The sequence below is a fragment of the Conger conger genome, chromosome 2 (assembly GCF_963514075.1).
Source record: "Conger conger chromosome 2, fConCon1.1, whole genome shotgun sequence".
Classification (NCBI taxonomy): domain Eukaryota; kingdom Metazoa; phylum Chordata; class Actinopteri; order Anguilliformes; family Congridae; genus Conger; species Conger conger.
In genome coordinates this window covers 11631480-11649784 of record NC_083761.1, presented here as the reverse complement: position 1 = coordinate 11649784, position 18305 = coordinate 11631480, and the positions used below count along the sequence as shown (strand labels likewise).

Sequence of the window (18305 nt, the reverse complement as noted above, 5' to 3'; positions counted from 1 at the left end):
GTGTAACACAATTCTGTTTTTTACTTTTCTGTGCAGTTTATTTGAAAAAGATTCTCCATGTTATCTGGGGGAAACATTTTTGTGTGTATTTCTTTGTGTTTCTAGTGTTAGAAGTTAGATGACAGTACAGTAGCTTATTTTGTAATATTGATGTGCTTCAGATCAAACCACACTCCCCTTATTCTTACAGTCAATTCATTTTATAGTCTTTTTTTCTTGCTTTCAAACTACAAAACTCTAGAATGTTCCAAGAGTGGGGGCATTTTGCCATATGGATTAAATAAAGGATTCTTCTATCTATCTATCTTCAATAAATAAACAACAAAAAAGTAAATGACACTTTATTTAGTGTGTTTTTCTTTGCTCTCTGAGAATGAGGGCTGTGGCAGACCTCTACCCACGCTCCTCGCTGCTTAGAACTAAAGCTTCGGCACAGATGTCGGGAAGAGCTTATAGCTCAACAAAATGTTTCAGAATAATCCTTCACTCAATTTAGTCTGATGGTAGTAAGGACAGAGATAGCCTGCAATGAATGAATGAATAAATGAATGAATTAAATGCTTCAAGTGGGTCTAGAAATTCTCAACCTGTCCAGGAAGACGCTAATAACACGTCTGTTGTCAAGGACGATATTATTCATGTGTTGCAGCACAACACATCTAAGCAAACAGGAAGAAAAAAGCAATGGCTATTGATACAGTATGTCCCCTTTGCTACCTAATAACTAAATGTAAGCAAATGTGGAATACCCCCTTCTCTGCTCTTATAGCCTTATATACAATACTGTAGCTGTATACAGTCATTAGCCGTCATAGTCAGTCTCCTCTATCCCTGAGAAAATTGTGGAAAGAAAATCCTGTACTTAGCCACTATTACAAATATCTAAAATGCAAGAAATCCCCTTTCTGGTAATAGTGAAAAATGAAAATATGTCCTTGGTTTTGGGTACAAATCTCCAATAATCCACCATTTTCATCCTTTTCTTCTCCATACCTACTGCCGCACTTATGAGCAATTCTACCAGCGCGGATTTAAAATGAATAACCATACGAATCTAAAAGCGGGACATGTAATCATTCAAGCCCTGTAATCAAGCTCTGTGCTGTACATTTCTGATCTGGATGCTGATCCCATGGCTATGTGTGACACTGGAGAACGGTGTGGCTCTGCTTCCGTGTCACTGATGGAGGCCTGTGATCGTGTCTCTTCTCTTCAACAGCAACTCCATCAAGCTGGTGAATCTGTGCTCCATCTTTATCAGCACATGGCTGACTGCAGCCGGCTTCATTCATTTGGTAAGCGGAACACTTAATAAAATATGCGCGCACTTCCCATGTCTGTGAAGACATTTCGTGACCGTTGTGCTGGAGTTTTGGGTAAGATTTTGGTAAGGCTTTGGACTTAGTGACCGTGGTGTTGTGGAGTTGTGACCCAAGCGGGATTCTTGTTCAGCAAGTCCTGCTGTCATTTCTTATGCACGTACGTGTGAGTATCGAATTTGGAGTATAGTCTATTTAGTGTTGCAGTAATACCCAGAGTGTTACAATACACAACAACTGTACACTGAAGAGTATGCAGTGCAGTAATACTGTACCTACAGTATTTATTTTTTATGTTGAACATTTTACACAAAGATTTATGTTTAAGTAATGTTTACAAGTTCAGTTTTAGTTTCGTAGATGAAAACTGCCACTAGATGGTAGCATAGCCATTTTGGTCAGAAAATCCTAGGTTTTGATAATAACAAGGGGTACTTCATACCACAGACAAAACAGGAATTTTCAGTATGGTAGTCAAAATAGATGCAGTGCAAATGTGAATGCACCATGTGAACTTATCAAATGACCTGGTTACGCTTTTTAATGAACTCATTTCTTCCCCCTGCAAGACATTTCTTCTGTACATTTTAATGTCTATTTCAGGTGGAAAACTCAGGGGACCCTTGGGAAAACTTCCAAAATTCCCAAGCACTATCCTACTGGGAATGTGTCTACTTGCTCATGGTTACTATGTCCACTGTGGGATATGGAGACGTTTATGCAAAAACCACTCTTGGGCGCCTTTTCATGGTCTTCTTCATCCTCGGTGGTTTGGTAAAGCTGTGTTTATTAATACCCCCTCCCTGCAGCCCCCCCCCCCCCCCCCCTCGCCCCCTTCCCACCTCTCCTCACCCACTTCTCTGCACCTCCACTCACTGTGACTGCAGGCCACACACACACTATGTGTTAATATAAAACACATTTACTTACTGACCACTGAGAGTTCCTCCCTGAAACACACACGCATACCCACCCAGGGAAAGCACTTATAAAACACCTCGCAGTAATATTCTGTGTACTTCTACGTACTTTCCCTGGCATCTTAAATATGTATTTAATAGTTCCAGGCGATTCAACCGCCTACAAATATCTAAATGTAGAAAATTGTAACAGTTATTTCAACTGTTGATAAGTTTTCAGGGAAACATCCAGGGTTATTCCCTGTTTAGTAAATGCACTCACGACTCACTGACACCAACTGTTATCCGTGTATTATCCCTATCTTTCCATCTTGCTAATGTTATGGAATCGCATGACTTGTCATGCACACTGCATGCCCTGTAGATGAATCCAATGTTATGCACATTCCCTGCAGAGATTTCCTGTTATGATGTTAGCGCCGGAGGAATGGAACATGTTTGTTACAGTTGGATAATGCTGTTGCTGTTTCTTTAATGCTGTATGCGGTTTCAGGAGACCCCACCCTTCTGTGTTCCTTTCCCGAAATCCAACAAACACAGTGCCGGGACCATGTGCCATAGCCCCGTCTGACTGTCACAGGGGCGACCATCCCGCTCCCGGCCTCTCTCCTTAGAGCTCTCTCGAGCATGAAACTGAGCCCGTCTATGAAGAAAACTATGTTTCAGGGATTTTAATTAAATCCATCTTAGACATGGTGGTTGCATACCAACTGGAAATATATCCTCATTCAGCACCGTCTCCATGACAACAGAACTGTATGGTTCTTGTTTTTAGTCGGAGCTTCTTGCTAATGTCAGTTCGTTTCTTGACATTATTGTGTGTATTTACTTTGCATCAAGGACACAGTTAATTAGCTGAGCGTAGAATTGCTGTAAATCACCCATCTTAAGCACATTAAAGTCAGGATTAAATATTATGCTTGGAAACAACAGGGGACAATTTATGAGACGCCATCGCCGTCCTTTGCTTAATGAAGTTGGTATTTGCTTAGTTACGTAGAGTGCGATGGTCACTGGAGCAGGGAGGAAGCTGAGCACAGCTTTCGTTGGGAGTCTGTAATCAGGCTGCAAAATGCATCCAGCTCATTTTACACCAGTCCTAATGAGACCTAATGTGTTTTGCAGCTGTGTACGGTCAGACAGCGCTATCCAGATCAACCTGGCACACGTGTTTGTTGGACAAAACATGGCACATAGGTTTTTTTTTTCTCTTCATAACTTTTCTTTTTTTCTGTCACAGAACAGAACGTCAGCTCTGAAAATTTTTATCTGCTTTTTTTTTCTCCCCAAACGCTATCTGAAAAACTGGGGCTTTTAAAAAACGTTTGGATATTTTTTCTTTTTTTTTTTTTGTCAATTGCTGCTTTTAAACTTTTTTATTTTATTAGTTTTATTTTTTATTTAAGCAATTCACAATATAACCAAAAGCATATTCACATGGCACCTTTTTAATTCCCCAGTTTTTCTTGTTTAAAATATATCTAAATACATTTAACATTTTTTTTCTTAAGCAATCTCATACTTTTTTTCACCCTGATCTAAACTTTAATAAACTTTAATAAACTTTAAAAGATATCAACCTTTAAGAATGCCAGGCTCCCCTTTGGCCTATCTTTTTTAGCCCTTTCTTCTGTCTCCTATCTTCTCCTTAGGCCATGTTTGCCAGCTACGTCCCTGAAATCATAGAGTTAATAGGAAACCGCAAGAAATATGGTGGTTCCTATAGCGCGGTTAATGGAAGAAAGTAAGTACTCCATGGGGTCGTGCTGTCTCAGCCACAGTGGAACACATTCTGCATGCCATTTTCTCTCTCTGTCTTCATGCATGTAGGCCATGTTTGCTCGCTACGTACCAGAAATCGCTGCTCTCATCCTTAATCGGAAGAAATACGGAGGGAGTTATAACTCGACACGAGGCAGAAAGTAAGTCAAAAACCAAAAACCGAGGTGTGGTTGTGTGACCCGTAGCCCCTCTTCGGAGGGTAGCCAGGCTCCGACCTCACAGGAACATCCCTTCTGTTCGCTGTGAGGTCAGAGTGCTAAAAATAAATAGCAAGTCACACTGTGACTGGAGACCTTGGCCATGAAAAAGGTGTACATGTCATGCTGCTGCTAAGTGTTGCTTATGAGCTATCGTTGTGCTTTTTTTAATTTAATGCGAATATGACTGCTGCTTTTTTAAATTTCATGTGAAACACTTCAGTTCTCATGAATATTTGCTGTTCTCTGTGCTTTGATTTATTGTATTGATTCATTTGTGTATTGTGTGCTGCAATCCTTTGCAAAGCTATGCCAGATATATAATAGCCCTATCATATGGTGATATCATTAGTGTGAGACATTACTTTCAACTGTCAACAGCGCAAGATGAACGCATAGACTGGCTGTTAATCCTTGACTTGTTTGTTCCAAAATTTGAAAAACAAAAACTTCAATTTTATTACTAATTCAGAAGTTTAAGAGATGATTTCAGTGTAATGTGCACAGCCTAATAATGCTGTAGTGTGCTAATCAAAGATAAGGTTGAATTCTAAAGATTTCATAGCAACTTTAAGACCATGCTGATACCATGATACCATGCTGTTCATATATGTAACAATGAACATTTAAATTTTTGTAGGTAATAATAAGGAAGCATTTTTATAAGTATAAGTATTTTATTCTAATAAGTAATTTTCACACTGGCTTTTTTAGTAAATATACCCTGTACACAGAAAAATGACAACTCTGATATCATATTTTTATTTATCAGTTCTGTCCATATCGGACTGATAGTAACACATAGAGCAGGAATTTTGCTGTGTGATGAATCTGCTTCAGTTTGCTTTGATATGATTTCCTGCACGCGCTCATTGTGTCTTGAGCTCTGACAGCTTTTGCATGCCGCTTACCTGACGCAATGTGTTCACCGAGTTCATACGCCCATCGCTGCTTTCCTTACCTTTGGCCCTGATCTTCAGTCAGCCCCCCCCCACCCTCCCCCAAAGCCCGGAGCCTCGGCCCTCTTAGTGCAGCCCTGGACCGTGTGCGGATGGCCTACCCGCACGTCTCCCTCCTCTCTCCTCCTTCTCTCTGTCCACGTGTCTTTCTGTCCAGTGGGGTTTTTTTTTATGAATTCTCTGACCTTCCCTCTGTTTCCTGACTCAAACTCTGTGTCGGCACACACATGGCCTCATTTGCATCCAAACTGGTGCAGCTGGCGCGGCCTCGCCGCTTTAACGGCTCAGGAACGGGGCTTTGGTCACGGAGAGCTTTCATCGTCTGGCTTAAAGGGCACAAAGAGTGCAAAAAGCCATTAGCACCCTTTTGTTTGAGGCTGTTTTCCTGTCAGCGAAACAAGATTGATGAAATGTTATGTTTGGCCCGGGTTGTGCTTTGGGATACCCGGCGCGGTGTTGAGAGAGCGTGCTGTCAGATCCACTGAACTTCTCTCCCGTTGCATGTGATTGCAATTAGAGGTACGCAAACCTGAAAATCTGCGGCCAGGCCGACGTAGCCTCTATCCACACATAACTTACAGTGCCTACAGTTCAAAAACGTGAAGCAAAAAAGGGCTAGTGTAATGTACTAGGTATTAAAATGGAATAATAAAAATAAGTCCTTCCAGTCTTTCAAAATTTCCTGTTGAATGCTAGCTTCAGCTCCGTAGGAATTACAAATATCATGCATGTGAGATAATGGCCCTTCAGACATGCAATACAAAGCAGCAGGCTTCCTACGCCAGGGAAAAACTTTGTGAGATAGCTTGCTTGATTTCTTAGCTAGCAGGCCAAATGGGACAGCATTCTGTAATTATTTTGATAATGGTTTTATTTTGACATTTAAAAGTAAATTGTTTATTTTGACATAAAAAATAAATAAAGGTGAGATGTTTTTAATAGAGTAGCTACCTGTATATATCCTAGTTTTACTTTTTGCCTAGTTTAGTAGCCTGGTACAGTAAATAATGAATCAAATACAACTAAATGGCATACAGTATATGAACTTTCTTCTCTTATTATTATTGAGTCGGCTGCATAATTTGCACAGTGTTTTCAGTGTTATTTGATCCATGCATTTTGCCCTCATTAACCAAAGTATCAGTTCAGAATGACCATATGTTCTGAACTGAGTCCAGGGCTTCTATCGGTGACACTGATGGTGACGTCTGTAGATTGAAGCATCTGGAGTGACTCACTAGTAAAGGTCAATATGTTTTGTAAAAACAGTCATTTATCCTGTGAAAAGGTCTCTGATAAGTACAGACACAAACCAGGTTGCAGGTATTTCTCAAGAGCATATGAATGTTTTCCTCTATAGAAACGATTTTGAGCATTAACAACTGTGACTCCTGCCAACTTTTTAAAAGCCAAATTACTTCAATGTTACCCTACAAGCACTAATTCTGTTCCGAGTTCACAAAGGTAAAATATTATGAATTGAAATCAGACAAGAGAATGATTAATTTATTCCCCATATGAAAGTGAATATGTGCACATTGTTCATTTAATTAAAAATGAGGCAATGAAAAGCAGGTTTTCATCATCTCTCCAAAGCTGTCACACAACCCAGCCTTGTGAAATGGTGTTATCCGTGCCTAACACGTACTTCACAAATGTAGTAATTCACAGACAGTTCAGAATTCTGGCTCCTCTTTCAACACATTCAGGTTTGTAACCAGGTCATTACAAGCCACTTAAGGCCACACTAATCATTGCAGTGCAAATCATTTTTATACCTCCAGTGTTTTATTTGCTGGCACTTTCTTCTTTTATTAGGAAATTGCTTTTACATACATCAGCTTTAGTATTTCTAACTGCCTGATGCCAGTATTTTATTATTAACAGATATTGCCTTGGCTATTATCTGATGCATCACCGTCTTTAGAATTGAAGTGCAACCACTTTTTGGCTTTGTAGTCCTCATTACTATTAAACACAGTTTTATAGTATCAGGCAATATACAGTTTGGATTTTAGTGCATTTGTGTTGTCTAACTCTTTCTTCTTAAAGGAAGAAAGGAACAAAGACTTGGATAACATGAATGACTGGTATCCACACTATGGTTCTATGAGCATCGAGCAGAGATTGTGACAGGGACAGGGACAGGTAATAATTATAAATTTAACACAGATTATTTCCTCAAAACGCTCCAGTCAAAGACACTCCTTCATATCAGTGAGCTAGCTCATTGGAGGCCCATTGACTCCCATGGCCAGTTGTCTGAGTGTTTTTTACCGTACATGTACTGTAGCTTTGAAATAAGCTTAGCGCAGATTATTTGTATGAAAGAAATTCAGTTCTGTTTTTCAGTCAGTATTTGTATTTTGGGTACAGTTATGGTTTAGGAGTTCATCAAACTTCCCACCTCTTTAATGTAATACTGTACATTTGTGAGAGACAACTTCCAGTAGGAAAAGGCCACAATATTATTCTGAATAATATGGCCCAAAATAAACATTTGCAATAGATCTCTATTTTAATCCACTATTAGAATCGTCATCGTCAATTAAAATAAAATAGATTTAACCATGTAAAATTGTGATTTTCTAACATATATATATACAATAAAAGTGTATATACCTTTTCTGTATATGGCAATCAGTATAATTCAGCTACCAATTTAAAATATGCAAATTATCAGAAGTAAACTTTCTTGCCTCCTGTTTTGTGGTGGCCATTAAACAAGGACCAAAATGATTTGTACAAAATGTTTTATGATGTACATTCACAAAGCTATTTGGGCTCTCCAGACTGTACTCTGAAAGCCAAGGTGCCTTCAGCTGAGGGTATTTATGTCATTTTGTTTTATTATTTATTTTATTTTTAAAGCAGTTACAATGGGCTTACCCAAGCTTTAAAATTGCTGCAGGAATATATTAGACAAAATAACGTATTATGCAATGTAAATTAGACATGTGATTCTGTTCTTTGCTCTGGATAATGTAATAATGTAGAATGAATGTAATATATTTCTCCCGGTTTCCACGTGTAATTGAAAGCTCCCAATTCAGTATATGTAATTTGAGGATTCTATTATTCCATGACGCAGTTTGGGAAGTTAATTTTGTTGATTGCTAAACTTTGAGAGAAAAAAAGAACAGTTGCATTTAATTGGGAATCAAAGTTAAGGACAAACTGTATGTTAATTTAATGTGAGCCTAAATCATACTCGCCCTAATGCTGAGAAATGTATTAATTTCCCTCTTGCCTGATTTGCTGTGCTGTTTTAATGGATTCCATGAATAGTTTAGAATACAGCAATGCGTGAGTGTAATTAAGAAAAACAGTAATCACTATATTTAAAAAGGGGATTCATAAAGTGAATCAGAGTAAAGCAGAGGCTTTTAGATGGATTTTCTTTAACAGTACAAAGGAGCATAGAGGATAGTTTTGTAAGTTTTAGAAGTAGTGTGTTGAGAGTTGGTATATGGATTTGGCTTCAACAAAATTAATGATTGAAAAATGTATCACTCTTATTTTATATGAAGTCACACATTGTATGATTGTTTTGATTGCTCAAGGTTTGTAATGTACTGTAGGTATAGCCAGGTATAGCATGTATTTATAGACATAAATACATGCAAATTAATAGTTATTATATGGGCTACTGACTGAAGTGGCTGAACAATTAATCTTGAGGAGAAAATTATTTTCTCATGTTGAGTTTAACAAATGCAGTGTTAGTTTTTACAAATGGAAAACCACCCGCAAATGCATTAGACTGGGACAGGTTATTTTACATTGCTCACCAGGACTAGAAGTGAAGACCCTGAAGCTGTTCAGCACTAGGCTGGACACAGCGCTGGTGTTTCTCTCCAGACACTAGAAATGCTAAACCTAGGAATGGAATGGCCTGCACTCCGATCAATCAGAGCTCATTTTTAATGCAATGTCATTGACTATGTTATCATTTTGCATGCTCTCCAATTCCTTGTGTTTCTGTTTGTAACTTTTGTGTTATCATTTAAGTTATGGGCACACAGTGTTATTGTTTTGTCTGATTTGGTTAGTATGAGGTTGTTTTGTAGCTTTATTACATTTGAGACTTTCAGGTGTATAGGGATAGTTATACTGTAAACTTGCATGATACTGTATATGCAAATAAATCTTATTAAATGAAATATTATTTAATTAAAGAATAGTATTTGTTCATCAAGGCAGTAGAGCTATTGGATTTGATAATGAAATTAAAAGATCTGCAAATAATTAGCAATATATTAAGAACACACAGTCATAAATGGTAAATCGAAAGATACAAAGAAAGTAAATAAATTCAACTACAGTAAAAAAATAATTTTAAAAGTTTGTGGTGAAGAAATGTGATCAGTAGCACAGTCACGCTCCGGTGGTAAACATGGACACAAGATGTCTTCCAGCTACGCTGTGGGACCAAGCGTGCGTGTAGCAGTGGTGCATCCAATCATACAGCAGAGATCCTCTTGTCACACCCGGCTGTAATTGGTTTCTCTCTAAAGACACCGTTTTAAAATTGGAATAATACGCGCAGCTCTTCGGGGTTGAAACGCGCTTTTGTTCTGTAGCCGTTGAGACATCAGCCGAGCGAACTCACGCCATCTCGTGTTCTTCGAACGCCGCGGAGTCCCTGGGTCATCAAAGGATGAATCCGCAGCGCCACTGCGCTCGATAGCGCCCGACAGCCGACCGCAGACGTTCGCCCTCTCAGCAGAAAACCGGCCGCTTCTGCTGTTGGCTCTTTTCCTAATGATCTGTTCAGTATTCAGAGCCAAAATAGCCTCCATTATGTTTTGACACACACCTGAGAAATAACAAACTTACTTTCACTGCCATAGCTGCCAAACAATAAGGAACGGGTATTTTCCTAGGAGAGGGAGCGTGGCTTCTGGGAGCGAGCTGATGTTTCAACACAACGTGATTGATTTCTTCTCAGGAACATAGTCATCAAAATCAGCCGCAGTAGTTCATCAGTAATCCAGTATGGAGATGTTTAATATTCTACATGTCCAGACGGCTGGATGTCAGTCTTCTAATTGCCTGTTGGCACAGTGCTTTGGCTAGCTTGCAAAGTAAAGTGCTGTTGTTTTGCAGATTGTCTTACGAGTTTTCTGGAGCAATTTGACGGCTTGCCTCAAAGTCCGGTTCAGTTCTCCATTCTTTAAAATGTGGCCTACAGAAACAGGCTTGTGGCAGAATTGTAAAACTTTTTTTTACTGTATGATTATTATTGGACCACTGGCAAATATTCTCAAGTTAGTTTCTTTTTTTATTATTGTAATAAAAAATATTCAATAAACCTTGGTGAAAACAAAGGAACGAAGCAATGAAAAGTAATGAAGAGTGTAACTTTTTCTTACATGTTAAAGTGCAAACTGTTACTGTACATGAGGGAAAGGAAAAGCCTCCATAGCCCGTTTAAATAAAATGGCTGCTGCCTTCTCTCTGGTTAATTACCTTAAAATGTACGCTGTGTATAATGTTGCTTAAGCAGAATGTTTTACAGTGGTTGCATTGTTACATTTTCTTGATTGCATTACCATAATTTTTAGAGAGCCATTTATGCACAAATTACATTAAAGCACAAACATTCCCATTTGCGGTTCTAATAATTGCAGTTAACAAATGACTTGCAGCTAAAATTGGTTTTATATTTGAGCAATAATAGCACAAATAATGGGATGGCTGGAGTTGTATTCTAAGACTTGACCCTTGACCCAGTATCTCATGAACATCAGAAAGATCTCCCATATTGTGGTAGGCTTCTTTTGGATTAAATCCGCCAAAATTGTAATTAATTCCTGGTATATATGAAAGATAGAGAAAATCGAGAAATCGAGAAAATGGCCCATGGTACATAGAACTTCCAAGATCATAAATATCCTTGGTGATAGCTTGATGATATGAGTTGACAGCCTCAGAATCTAGCAAAACCATCACATTAATTCAAAAAAAGGTTTTTGGAATGACAAAAATACCAGATTCTTTTTATGACAATATCCCACCAGTTTTTTTTAGCTTCCAGTTTGGAACACTAGGTTGTATTTGTAGACATGTCTCATTGTGTGGCCTCCTCTCGTGTGTTCAGAAGAGCTCAGATCAGCACGTATGTCCGCTGAACTGCTCATACTGTAGCTCTGCACTTCACCTATGGCTTGCACTGCCACTGTGCTCATTGACAGTAATACACAATGAGACGTGGAATAGCCTGTTGACTGGAACTCTTCCTCCCTTGGTGACATTATGGCTAATTGTACATTTCCCTTAGCCACAGATTGCCCCGTCACACAGTCAGGGTTGGTTGACCAGGCCGTCACTGTACTGAGCACTTACTGTATGCTCTAGCTATGTGTAAGCTACCGCTTGGAGGACCCCTCTGTTATTCTTGAAACCATTGAAATGACCAGAGGTCATGTCCTGCATTGTATGCTAGTAGGAAAGCTGTTTGTGCAGGGCTGAAGTTGTTAACCACTTGAATGGGCTTTAGACTTGATGGCAAACACAACAGGCCATTTTGTTTGAATTGGACTGAGATCAGGTGCCCGAGGAGAAGTATCTCTATGTTTCATTACGAGGCCCCAGCTCAGAGCTTCAGTTGTATTGGTTAAACTGCAGACATTAGGACAAGCATGCCTTACGGGGTTGCAAACTTAGCCACTGTCCAAAACTACTCCATTTTACATCATTTGGTATTAAAGATAAAATTCACTTCTTGTGAGAGAGCCTATGAATTGTATGGGAAATTCAGCAGCCAAGGTTGAGAATGCTGGCCTTTACCAATACCATGTGTGAATGATCTGGATTAAAATGCATACTGTGTGGGTGAATATAATTCAGACTGCTCTGATTTGAGTGCTGAGACAATGCCAATAATGTCTTTTACTGTTGACCATGGCTGACATTTCCTATTTTGAATTTTGCATAAGAATTGCATGCTTAGAAAATGCTTGCTTTCAACAGAGCTATGGAAAAGAACGCTCATGCAAAACCAAGACACGGCTTGCATTCAAAAGCCATTTGTTGACATATATTCTTGACTTTGGAATAAGACAGGATTTTATTACTTTTTGGTTGAGAAAGTTGTTATTGTTTTATTTATGTCAATCACAATGTGCTTAATTTATCTTATAGGCACATTGTGGTCTGTGGTCATATAACACTTGAAAGTGTATCCAACTTCCTGAAAGACTTCCTACACAAGGACAGGGATGATGTCAATGTAGAAATTGTTTTTCTCCATAAGTAAGTAATTATTTTTTATTCCAAGATTTAACTGTCAATAACCTCATTTTGTAAGAGATAGAGAAAATTGAACTATGCAACTCTAAAATACAGAGCAGAGCTTCCAAACCTGTCTGCCATTGTAAAATCCTATGATACATTTGATGAATGATTACATGTACAGTAAACAAAAAAGACAACCTACAAAAATATTTGAAAAGTGAAATGACAAGCAGTTGTGCATAACTGAAAATCAAGTTATACATAAAGGAAAGTTCATTTCTTCACCTGAGCAAAACTGTCTCTCAAAAATCCCTATCCTCTGTTTGACTTTTTTCTCCTTTGGCAGTATTTCCCCTAATCTTGAGCTGGAAGCCTTATTCAAGCGGCACTTCACTCAGGTGGAATTTTACCAAGGATCTGTTCTCAATCCACACGATCTGGCCAGAGTGAAGGTAACTGCCTCCTTGCCATGCGAGCCCTGCCAGTCTCTGTTTTTTTACAGGAGAGCTGCAGTATGGACCCAGAGGTGAAGCTCGGGCCTCTGTGGCCTGAGGTCCTCAGGTGATCGATAGCGGTCGTGAGTGCGGGAGGAGGAAGATGAGGGCCTCTGCTCTTCTTCGGCCTGCGGGTGGTGTCTGTGCCGTTCACTCACTCCCCCCTCTCGCTCCTTTCTCCGTGCTCAGATAGAGTCAGCAGACGCCTGCCTGATCCTCGCCAATAAATACTGTGCAGACCCTGATGCAGAGGACGCCTCCAACATCATGAGGTATGGCAGGACCACTGGGATTCCTCTGCTCGCTCCATACCCTGCTGAAACAAACTGTTCAAGATAAGTTTTTAAACAGCTGGAAGCCGGTTGACCAGTTCAGACCAGCTCCATACTCAACATGGTTTGACCCGCTCAAGTTAGGTTTTGAAGCAGCTGGTTGCTGGCTGACCAGTTCAGACCAGCTCCATACTCAACATGGTTTGACCAGCTCAAGCTAGGTTTTGAAGCAGCTGGTTGCTGGCTGACCAGTTCAGACCAGCTCCATACTCAACATGGTTTGACCAGCTCAAGCTAGGTTTTGAAACAGCTGATTGCTGGCTGACCAGTTCAGACCAGCTCCATACTCAACATGGTTTGACCAGCTCAAGCTAGGTTTTGAAACAGCTGGTTGCTGGCTGACCAGTTCAGACCAGCTCCATACTCAATGTGGCTTGACCAGGTCAAGCTATGTTTTGCAGCAGCTGGTAACTGATCATTTCAAGCTGGTCATGGCTTGGATTTTACACCAGGGTATTCAAATAATCTGTAGTGTATGTCTGCACTCTACAGCGTGCTGTCATCTTTGCTGCATTGTAGATGCACTGAAAGTAAAAAGGTTCCTGTCTTTATTATATTTTCTCTAATTAAATAAAAGACTGTTTAGTTGGGATCCCTTAGGCCTGAAGGTGGAAATGATTTGGCTTGAACAGATGCATGAATTTGACAGGAAACATTGTATTAGAAGTACAATTCTAAATGTAATGGGCAGCATTTGCCCTTTGACCCTTATTTAAATGCATAGAAGTTGAGCTGCGCAGCATGCACAGCTGCATAGAACCCTATCTGTAAGGATATGCCAACGTCAGCTAAAAGCACATGAATAGCAAGTAATAGGCCAAATGTTCCACCGTAATGTTGTCAGAGGATAATATATCAACTCCTGGAGTGCACGTTCATGGTGGATGTTTGGAGAGCTGATTCTTGTCATCTCCTTCAGATGGGAAAATGAAGTGTGAATGAGGTTCACCAGAGCAGAGCTACGTGGCCTGCTACGCATTTCCAATCGCAGATGTTTAACTTGGAAGTCAGTGGGAAAAAAAAACTAAAAAACCTACCCCAGCCCAAACCCTGAAGGAAGGAATTGGTTTCAGTTGCCTCCAAGACACATGAGAAGCGAAGACATGCGTTTCAAAAGTTTGTTAAGATGTAATTGAAACAACGGCGTATTGTGAGTTTCCAGAGCAACAAACCAGTTGGCATTTGAAAAAGTTTACGGAATTTCTCAAAGTAACGCACTGTTGATTCTTATCGGGGCTGGGGGTGACTGAACACTGCTGTGGACTGCTGTTTATGTGCAGTGTTTTATAGCCTTGTTTTATAACACCATGTTCTGATTTTATAGAGTAATCTCCATCAAGAATTACCATCCAAAGATACGAATCATCACACAGATGTTACAGTACCATAACAAGGTAAGAACAAGGACTAGACTCCATAACTACCTTCATTATGGTGATTGCAATACAATAAATCCTTTTTTAATGTTGTTTGTGGCCATTATCTTTATTCAAGGCACGAAAATAAACACAACCCAACACTTACTTTAAGGGCCTATATATTCAAGCAGAATGCATTTGTTTTGTGATTCCTTTATTTGTGTATGGGTACTACAGATATAGCTCAGATTGACAAGTAGCAAGAATGATGTGGTTTGGATTTTGCATTATTATGTGGTTGTATGTTCTACTCTATATGTCTAATAGAGTATACTGTCAGTTAAAACCTGACAAACCTGACCTCAATTCATAAAGCCAAACTCAAATGAACCACCAAACAATTATTTTTGAATGAATTCATATTGGTGGTAAAAAATTATACAAAACCTACTAAATAGTTTATCAGTTGTGTTTTATTTATCAGTGCTTTTCCACCGTATGCTGTAGATGTTGGGCTCTTACGATAAAGCCTGACCAACATGTTGAGGTATACGTCCTGTCCTTTCCGCACCTCCTTCTCCACTTCAGGCCCATCTGTTAAACATTCCGAGCTGGAACTGGAAGGAGGGAGATGATGCCATTTGCCTCGCAGAGCTGAAGCTGGGCTTCATCGCCCAGAGCTGCCTGGCCCAAGGCCTCTCCACCATGCTGGCCAACCTCTTCTCCATGAGGTCCTACATCAAGGTGCCCTCATCCTATATCTACCATATGACATAGACTGAACTTTATAATGTCAATATTACAATCACTGCTGGTAACTGACACAATGGAGTTCTCAAACCAGTTAGAATTTTGAAAAGAACATTGGGCCGACATTGGCTCAGGCGGTAAGAGCAGTCGTCTGGCAGTTGGAGGGTTGCCAGTTCGATCCGCCCTGGGTGTGTCGGAAGTGTCCCTAATCAAGACACCTAGCCCTCAAATGCTCCTGATGAGCTGGTTGGTGCCTTGCATGGCAGCCAATTGCCGTTCGTGTGTGAGTGTGTATGAATGGGTGAATGAGAAGCATCAATTGCACAGCGCTTTGGATAAAGGTGCTATATAAATGGCAACCTTTTACCATTTACTCTTGAAAGGGTTAAGACTTTTCCACTGCTGGTAGGCCATCGGCTCGCCTGCTGGTTTAGATAGACCGCACTGACAGCAGCACCCTTGTGCGGTTCTTCTTTTAGCTGGGCTCCAACACATATCAACTCCAGCCAAATTCTTTAACTTAGTCCCTCCAACCGTGTTTGACATAAGATTCCCTGTTAAATCAGGACCCGGTGTTCTGTCATCATCCATACCACATGCATTTCTGTAGGCAGTCATTTTGTTCTGGTATTATGATGCAATTTGGGGTATCGCTCAGCACCACCAAAGAAGAGAGAAATTAGTGGTCTTGGTCTTCAGCGTTCACCACCCGAGAGCTCTAATGTAGCATCGAAATGTGAACCATGTGTCTTTTCTATGGTCACAAACCAGCAACAGAGCCCATTTGAGTTTTTGACTTATGGCACATATTACTTGGTTATGTTCTGAAGTAAAAGCAGTTGTGAAAATTCACTTCGATTTAAATAAGAACGCTGTAGGGACAACATTGTGAACGCAAAACATTCAGCCAATGGCCTGCATTTGTTGAGAACCAAACAAAAACTGCTGTGCATTAAAACATCTTTAAATTTGACAGGGCGCATTCCCTATATTGACACCGTGCAGTTTATATTAATAAGTCAAATGTCATATTCTGTTATTGTGGATCCTGTTGTTTATATGTCATAGTAGATCAGGAAACGTTTTGAAACAACATCCAGGCGTCCTCGCCTTGGTAGAGTTTCCATGACTAAGAGACACACAGCTCTGAGATGATGAAGACAGTGATGGTTAAGTGTATATGACTGGCCTCAGGCTAGAGCTGGGGGATCTAAATTGTGCACATATGTCCCGTATCAGCACCCTTCTCAGAAAGGCAACTTTGGGTCCAACCCAATCTCCAAAAAAGCTGTTTTCAGTCATAGCAATCCCGGGGAAAACTGTATTTTAGGCAGTATAACACTTTTGTGTGAATATGCTCATTTTCGTTTTATTATGTTAAGGAACACGTGTATTACCCAGTTATCCTTCCAAAATTGATTTCACCTTATTTTTGTTTAGAACTCGTTCCTATGGTACATGGAACCTGGGTCCATTGCATTCAGTTAAATAGGCTCTGACGCAATACAGAAAATATATTTAATATTATAACTGTGAATACATGTTATTAAAATATTGTGTTCAAATTGTACAGCTTCTGGAAACATAGTATCATTTTACTGACTGCTTTGGAGTTGCAATAAGTGTATTTTATTGCTTTATACCGTGAACAGCCAAGTACCCGTATACCAACCATTGTAATGCCAGCTGGTCTTCGGGAACTCCTGTAATATCTAAAATATTATTCATTGCATACAGTATAAAAGCTGTCTGGGCTGATCAAAAACATACACTAGAACTGAAATAATAAAAAACTTAAATTGAGCAACCCTTTTTGGAAGGTGTGAGTCATCATTTAACTCATTTTATATATTTTTGAAAATAAAATAAAGTCAGAATTTTTAATCTCCTTACCGCCTTGAATATAAAAAAACACACTATGAAGCAACATATTTGCAGTTAATTATGCTATTGATTGACATTTTGCTTGAGGTCCAATGCAGTTAAATTTATTTAGACTGCAAGTACAATGGTTAATTAAAGAAAATGTCATATTTGAAGAATTTGGTCATTGTACTTTTCAACACAAATATCACACATGGAAACTTTTACATAACTTCTGGCAAGATATTAAACAGATGCATGGTGCCAATATGAATTATAGCATGTGGCTCTGATGAAAATATTCTAGAGGGAGCCATTTTGTAGGGCTGCATTTGATTAATTATACAGTAATTAAAACATCCTGTAATCAACTTGTCTTTTCCCATCTATCTTTAAAACTTTATAAATTTCCTAGAGCAGGGAATCCCATTGTGCATATTCCTACGGCAGTCTTGGGGAATTGTATAAATAAAGAAATTAGATTTCAGTCACTGTAATAAACTGGCTGTCTGATATGATGGGTTATTTATCTTCGATATTTGGTTAGAGGTCAAATCTAAACGTAGCCATTGTAAATTGGGTCAGCGGCATATATTTAACACGTTGCAACGTTTCCGTACATTAAGGATAAACGCGGTAGCCTGGATGTGTGATCTTGAGTCCCTGTTGAGTGAGGCCATCTGACAGCTTTTCGTGGGTGATTTGAGTGGGCCCACAGGAAGACCGAAAGGCCACTCAGTGGTGCTAATGAGATGAACGTGAAACGGGCAAACGGCTGTTAGATCTCAATAGCTATCCCAACGAAGCGACGCCGCAGACAGCGGGCGATGAGGAAATGTGCGTTGATGGAGTTACAGCGGTGTCATCGACGGCTTTGTGCGGCGTGATAATTACTTCAAATTCTTATTAACCTCTGCTGCGCTTTTACTCAACATTTCCTACGCAGCATAAAATCTTAATTTCTCCACTCACAGTCCTGAGAGTCAATGTATCGAGAGAGCGCGTGAGTGCGGATGTGCCGTGAATACATATGTGCCGAGGTCTTTGTTTTTGAGGCCCCATGCAAGTAACTAGGTACTGTACTACATAGCA

At 39.7% G+C, this 18305-nt stretch overlaps 1 protein-coding gene across 4 annotated transcripts in view; it reads left to right on the top strand.

The window, feature by feature from the left end:
* LOC133116402 (calcium-activated potassium channel subunit alpha-1) overlaps positions 1–18305 on the top strand; it is a 173852-nt gene that overhangs the window by 106740 nt on the left and 48807 nt on the right. For all 4 annotated transcript variants that reach the window (XM_061225913.1, XM_061225922.1, XM_061225896.1 and 1 more), the window contains exons 7-14: positions 1220–1295; positions 1923–2093; positions 3892–3983; positions 12324–12434; positions 12763–12868; positions 13100–13182; positions 14567–14636; positions 15189–15344. In XM_061225913.1, the coding sequence (XP_061081897.1) occupies positions 1220–1295; positions 1923–2093; positions 3892–3983; positions 12324–12434; positions 12763–12868; positions 13100–13182; positions 14567–14636; positions 15189–15344 (865 nt within the window). The remainder of the gene's footprint in view (positions 1–1219; positions 1296–1922; positions 2094–3891; positions 3984–12323; positions 12435–12762; positions 12869–13099; positions 13183–14566; positions 14637–15188; positions 15345–18305) is intronic.